The sequence below is a fragment of the Desmodus rotundus genome, chromosome X (assembly GCF_022682495.2).
Source record: "Desmodus rotundus isolate HL8 chromosome X, HLdesRot8A.1, whole genome shotgun sequence".
NCBI lineage: Eukaryota > Metazoa > Chordata > Mammalia > Chiroptera > Phyllostomidae > Desmodus > Desmodus rotundus.
In genome coordinates this window covers 84,714,202-84,721,560 of record NC_071400.1, presented here as the reverse complement: position 1 = coordinate 84,721,560, position 7,359 = coordinate 84,714,202, and the positions used below count along the sequence as shown (strand labels likewise).

The window sequence follows — 7,359 nt, the reverse complement described above, 5'->3', positions numbered from 1 at the left end:
GCCCAGGGCAGCTGGCAGTCAGGGATATGTATGCAGTCTTCATCAAAAGGCAAAAAAAGGTATCAGAAGGAGAGAAGATGGAGAATCTGGCAGAGGGTACCAGACAACTTACATGCATAAGCTAGAGAATCTCTGAATCATCATTACCAGTGTCAAGTTCTAAAGTGATCTGCATGGGCAGATTTATTCGATGCCAGGACCAGAGGCAGACTTGATACTCCTTCCTACCTTAGAACACTCCCTGCCTACTGTTAGGCAGAGGATAGCTGGCTCCCCTGAGATGCCCACCAAGTGATGTTATTGATGGAATTAGGGAGAGCTACATCTTTTTATTACTCTGGGGTTTCCATGCATCCTTGCCAGTGTAGCAGGGCTGAGAGCTACCTTGATGCCAAGTAGAGGAGGCTATTTTTCCCCCTGTCTCTGTGGTACTCTTGCTGCTGAGGTCGAGGCTGTGCAAATGAGTGGGATTTGTTGGTGATTTGGGAGAGTTAAAATAGGGCAAGTATTATCAATAAGTAGGGGAAAGGGGTGTGCAGCTACACAGAAGGGAAAATTGGAGGGGAAAATCCCCAAGGTTAATTACCTCAGTGACTGGCAATAAAGGGTTGAATGTGAACATGCCTTGAAAAACAGTTCAGATGTTACTCATGCTCAGATTGCCTGCTGTGGTTCCTGAACTTTTTGCATAGCAGAGGGCAGATACACCTTGTGTTCGGTGGCATGTGTTGCTACCAGACACTGACTAGAGTAAGGGGCTGGCCTACAATGCAAACACTTGCAGGGTGAATGGAGAACCATTGTGCTCAGTGTAGTTCCTTGTTAAATTGCCTAGAAGGGGGTTGGGTAACAGATATAGGTGGAGTTCAGCTCTATTTTTTTTATTGTAAAACTCAACTTGATTGAATTAAAATTTTTTAAAAAAGATTCTGTGCTAGCCATTCACAAAGTCATCACAGTGCCTATAGTAAATATAGTAAAATCTAAAACTTTAAAGTAAGGACAATGTCAGACTCCACCAGCAGATGGAGGGTGGAGTCCCAGGCTCGAACAGAAATAAAGGTGAAGAATCTAGTTAATGTCAGAGGGAGCCAGGAGCTTAGGTAAGATCCTCGACTGAGTCTGAGGGATCCCCACCCCAGAAGTTTGTGAACCCCACAGAGTGTAGTCCCTGCTTTCAGTCCTGTTAGGCTCTATGTAGGTATTGCCGGCAGTAATAACCTCTGAACTTCCTCTCTGGAGAGTCAGGATTGAAGGTTTTGGACCTGAATGTTAGCCTCAGGACCATGGAAAATGGGATCCCAGGCATTAACATGAGTAAAGGACTGTGTGTGAATTCTGAGGGAACTACCCACCCCAGAGCAGATGCACAGCACAGTGACCTGCCCCTGCTATAAGTCCTGGGGGGCCCCAGTGTGGCTGTGAGGCTCATATGCCCCTTCATTTTACCCCCTGGAACCTGGAGAGTAACATGGGGAGGGCCTTGGTTTAAGGCTAGTTAACCAAAGGGAGGGAAATCAGGACCAGCCTGGACAGGGCAGAAGCCCCTATGTGAGTTCCAAGGGAATTCTCCACTCCGATACCAAAGTCGACCCCACAGAACCCTGTTCCTGTGTCAGTACTGACAAAGTCCAGGAAAAGATGCCGGAAGTGGTGCACTCGGATATTAGGCTCGGGTCTCAGGAAAACGAAAAGCATTGGTCTGAGAGGAGTGGTGTGACGTGCAGTGAGGGAGGAGCTCTGGCCTCTGCCTGGAGTTACGGTGCATTTCCTGTTAGGTATGAGGGTAGTATGCATACCAGCCACAAGAGGCTGCCAGAAGATCACGCACCCGCTCTCAAGGGGCACGCAGTACCGGAACCTTGCTGTCCACCATGGGAAAAACCAAGCGGTAGTGTAAGGGTGTGACACACCACGAGTTTTGTTCCTGGTTTCCGAGACAAGCCACAGCCTTTCCGTAAGGAGGAGAGCGTCACGTTAGGAGTCAGAGGAGCTTCAGGCCGTGCTTTGAATTAAGGTAAAGACCCTGATTTAGTTTAGAGTGGTTTCCAGAGAGTCCTGTCCCTGCTATCAGCCCTGATGGGACTCAGACAGTAATCGTCTGACAAGACAGCCTCCAAGAATGTTCAAAATTTCCCTCGAGGGAACTTAGAAGGGTGAGGGCATCGGACCAGGACAGCAGTTTCACTTCAGCAGAGCAACAGGTCTCAGACCCTAGAGAGTGTACGGCAAAAACCGAGTGAGGTTTGAGCAAACTGCATACCGTAGAACAGACATGGCCCCGCGGAGCCCCGCCCATATTTTCAGTCCGAGAAGCCACAGGTTAGGTTGCATTGATGTAAACCACAGCAACTTCTGTTTCTGGTGTCTCAGTGGCAGTGAATATCTTTGAATGGGAGGAGAATGGTGTCAGACCCTGACACGTATCACAATCAGGAAACTGAGTGAGGTCTCAGGGAAACACCCACTCCCAACAAAGGTGACCTCGCAAAATCCCACCACTGCTGTGAGCTCTGGGACTCCTCGGTTAAGAGTGTGAGGCATTGAAGTTAAGAACAATCTAACAATAGCCAGGGCGGGGGTGGGGGGTGGGGGCGGGGACAGTGGGTAGAGGGGATTACAGGAACTACTATAAAGGACACATGGACAAAACCAAGGGGGAGGGTGGAGAGGGGGGAGGGAGGTGGGTTCACATGGGGTGGGGTGGAGGGATGGGGAGAAAAGGCATACAACTGTAATTGAATAACAATAAAAAAAAAAAAAAGAGTGTGAGGCTGAGCCATCCTCTCATATTGCCCTTGGGCAGTCTCAGGAAGATGAAGTCTGGTCTAAGAGGGCAGACTCATTGTCATTAAAAGGAGGGAACCTAAACATTTCTAGCACTCAATGTGAAGACCCTGAGTGAGGACTGAGGGGATCACCCATCTCAGAACAGTGGGGGTCACAGAGAGTCTTATCCAAGCCATCAGCCCTGAGGATACCTCCGTGCTGGTGAGAAATGCAGCCAGAGCAAATATGTTAGACTGAGGCCTCCTTCACTTTCTTTTCTAGACATTCAGGGTTTGGAGGGCCTTGCTCTGAGGATATATGTCTTAAATCAACAGAGGGCCCTACCCAAAGTAAAAGTGAAGGCATTGAGTGAGGACTGAGCCCCCGATGCATACCAGGATAGAGAACGTCCCACAAAGCTTTGTGTGTACTTTCTTCCCTGTGCATCCCTGGGCAGGCGTGATAAGATGAAGTTCTCCTCAGTTCCTCCTGTGGTGTCTCAGAGAGATGAGGGCCTTGAAATGAGGGATCAGCATCAGAAGAGTAGAGCACAGAGACCTTAGGTCTTGCCAGAAATGAAGGGGTGACCCTTAATGTGAACTTAAATATTCCCTAACTCAAAACAGAACCATTGCTATAAGCACCAGTGAGCCCCAAGCAGATCTGGTAGGTAGGAGCTGAGGCACACCTTGGTTATTTCCATGGGGTCCTCAGGGCAGTGGCAAGGCAGGGAATAGGAGCCTCTGGGTTCCCAGAGGAGTGCCCTCAAGGAATCCTGCAGAGGTGGCCGTCAATAAAGCCAAGGTTTTATCTCCCTGTTGAAGTGACCCCCAAATCTCATCCTCTCTCCTTCAGATCACTGAGTCATCTGCCTACTAACCTGCTGCCCTTGTTGAAAGTCATCATGCCTCGGGGTCAGAAGTGTAAAGCACGTGCCCGTGAAAAACGCCGCCAGGCCCGACAACAGGCCCAGAATCTAGTAGGTGCTGAAGCCACAACAAGCGCAAATGAAGATTCCAACTACCAGGTGGAACAAAGGTCAAGATCCTCCCAGGCACCGTCCACCGTGGAGTCCTTCTACAGAGGCCGTCTAAAAGAGAAGGTAATTCTCTTAGTGTATTATCTGCTGTACAAGTATCAAAACAAAGAGCCCATTACCAAGGGAGAGATGGTGAGAAATATAATCCAAACATACAGAAATCATTTCCTTGAGATCCTCAAGAGAGCCTCTGATCACATGGAGATGGTCTTTGGCCTCGACATGAAAGAATTGGATCCCTACCGGCATGTATATATCCTTGTCAATAAACTGGAACCATGCTGTGGCACAGTGCTTAATGATGATGGAGGTGTGCCCAAGACTGGTCTGCTGATGACTATTCTGGGTGTGATCTACATGAATCACAATCGTGCCACTGAGGAGCAAGTCTGGAAAATATTGAATGTGATGGGGCTATATTGGGGGAGGAGGCACTTCCTTTTTGGGGAGCCCAAGAAGCTCATCACAGAAGATTTGGTGAAAGAAAATTACCTGGTGTACCGTCAAGTGCCCCACAGTCATCCTCCACACCATGAGTTCCTGTGGGGTCCAAGAGCCCACGTTGAAACTACCAAGATGAAAGTCCTGGAGTTTTTGGCCAAGGTACATGATACTGACCCCACTACCTTCCCATTCCTTTATAAAGAAGCTTTGAAAGATGAGGAAGAGAGAGCCCAAGCCCGTGCTGCAGCCAGGGCTCATAAAGCTGCCATGGCCAGTGAACGCTCTAGAGCCAAGGAACACTCCAGAGCCAAGGAAGGAGCTTCTACCACCCCTAATAAAGTTTGAGGCAGACTCTTCACTTTGTTGTTAAAAAAAGAAGTCTACCTTCTAAGGAGTAGAAAGTTGGGGTGGTATATAACATATTTGTTTCTGTTCTGTATAGTAACTTAGATAATTTTTAAAAACATTTTTCCTTTTAATTGAAAGTTTTAGTAGCTTCATAATCCATACTTATGCAGGATATGCTCAAACATTTATTGCTGTAAATTAGATTTAAGAGTAAGAGTTTTATCATTTTGTAAAACAAATTGGAAAAAATTTCACCTTGTTTAGTGATATGGAGCAAGACAATATGGTAGTAGGTGAGGCATCTCCATGGAAATGTGAAACAACTCAGCAATGTAATAAGTGGAGTTAAGAAATGGAGAAATAAAGCTAATAATTTTTTGGTTTCATTTATAACTTTTAGTCTGTTTTGTTTATGTGTGTGTGTGTGTGTGTGTGTGTGTATGAATCTATGTGGCTTATTCAAGAAGGTGAGAGAAATTAAATTGTAATAATTTAGACCTCTTTCTCAGTGTCCCCCTTTTTTTCTCCAACAATAACTGAGCTTCTACTCTTTGTAAAGTCTGTGTTAGTACTGAAAATGTGAAGGTGTACAGGAACCATCCCTGCCAGTAGAATTGTAAAGTATTGGAGTAGCTGTGATGCGAGGAATATTTAAGACACTCCCTGTGACCAAAAGAACAAGTCAAAAGATGGTGTGAAGACTTGGGGGTTTAGGTATGAACAGTCAAATATAAAGGCCTGGAAAATGAGGGTTGTGGTTTTGGGAAACTGTGAGTCCTTTGGTGTGAGGTAGTTTTAATTAAACTGGGTGGTGGGTCAGATGAGTTTGAGTGGTGGGCAGGTGCCAAAAGCTCAGAAAATGTGTCTCCGAGTGGGGAACTGCTTCTTGTACAGACTTTAAGATCATAGATAAAGCAGAGACAAATCTTCACCTGGGACAGAAATAGAAGAGATCCTGTGCTCTTGTCCCAGTGCTGGAGAACAAAGTCCACAAACTAGGTGATTTGTGTAAATCTGAGTGTCTGAGAAATAGGGTGACACTGAGATGGAATGCTCAGAAGCCACTGTGATGGCACTCTTGGCCCTGGGTGGGGAGAGGCATAGCCCATCCATTCCAGCATTCACACTTTCAAGGTATATGTGAGCCAGGAGCAAGAGGACTACTTACCAATCAATTTCACAGATGGAAATCTGAGGTTCCTAGAACTTTGCGATTTCACCTGGCTTGTAAGTGGCATAGTTGGCACAGAGCCCTGGTCTGAAATCCTCTTCAGACACGTTGTTCCACTCTTCCCTGCCTGAGGCTGAATATCTCTTAATTCATTTCTCTTCTCACTACTCCACAATGTCTCACAGAAATATGAAGAAGGAACCTGCAGCCAATGCACTAAAATCACGTGCATTAATAAGGTGAAAAGAGAATGAAATACCACATGGGGGTTCTCTATGGGCTGCATTTGCCTAAGGTCCTCCTGCCCCTATGTCCACAAGGTTGTTTTAGAGCTGACTCTGTCCAGTGCTAGAACCACCCGACACTTTCTGAATTACATCTCTCTTCTCCTACATCTTCCCCAATGTGGTCTTATGTCCAAATATGGATCCTAACCTGCTCTCCACCTCTCCCCTGCTTCCTTTCATAAGTCTGCACTCTGCTCCCAGTGGAACACAAAGCCTAGAATCACCTGCCTTTCCCCTGACTTAGAGTCCTGCGGCTCCATGCAGATGTCTGCTACCTGTCCTGTCCCTGACCATGGAACACCTCTCATAACAACAGCCCTGTCCACATGGCTATTTACTTTGGCAGTGAAGTTTAAATGTCTGCTCTTCTGCTCTGAGTGCTTACAACACACTTCCAAAGAGTTTTTTCCCAATTGGTTTCTGAGTAGAGTCTGACTTGACACAGCATCTACTGGTTCTTGAAAGATAACCCTGAAGTTAGCAAGGGGTTTCAGAAAGCAGATGAGGTTAGAAAGAAAATTTAATCTGGTGACTTATTTGAGACTGGCCACTGAATCTGTACACTGATGAGTGAGCTTAACTGAGTGGCCAAGAACCAAAGTCTCCCTCCTAAGTGGTAGATGGGGAAGTTCTGAGGAATCCACTGTGTAGCAACCATCAGCAGAGGCTGTATTCTCAGACCCGGTAGTCCTTCTGGGAGGTTGTAATAGTATTCCAAAGTTACCATAACAAATTATTACAACTTTAGCAGTTTATAACAACATACATGTATTATTTCACATGTCAGTGGATGACAAATCCAAGTTTCTTCTGCGGATTTCTGGGTTCTCAGTTTCACAAGACCTGTATCAAACTTTTAGGTGGTGGGCCTTTCTGATCATGAGCTCTGGGAAGAATCTCCTTCCCAGATCATTCAGGTTGGTGGCAGAATCCATTCTTTGTGGTAGTGGGACTGAGGCCCTATTCCCTCACTGACTGTCAGCTGCAGCTGACATTGTTTGCCCTGGCCTCTCTCCAGTCTTCACAATGGACCATATATTTTGACCCAGCAATTAAATGTTGGAGCCTTCTCACATGTGGAATCCCTCTACCTTTCCCCTCTGCTGCATCCCTCTTTTGTCTCCAGCCAGAGAAAGTCCTCTGCTTGTAAGGGTTCATGTGATTACATCGGGCCCACCCAGATAATCCAATGTCTACTCTAAAGTCGGTTTCATTCTCTTATGTATCTACAAAGTGTCTTTGGCCATGTAATGTAACATAATCGCAGGTTTCAGGGAAAATGCATGGGCATCTTCGTGGAG

The 7,359-nt window shown here is 46.4% G+C and overlaps 1 protein-coding gene across 1 annotated transcript; it reads left to right on the top strand.

The window, feature by feature from the left end:
• Nucleotides 1–3,673: 3,673 nt before the first annotated feature.
• On the top strand, nucleotides 3,674–4,597 carry LOC112313257 (melanoma-associated antigen B10-like). The gene has a single exon (XM_024569814.1). The coding sequence runs from the start codon at nucleotides 3,674–3,676 to the stop codon at nucleotides 4,595–4,597; it is 924 nt and encodes a 307-aa protein (XP_024425582.1).
• Nucleotides 4,598–7,359: the final 2,762 nt, after the last annotated feature.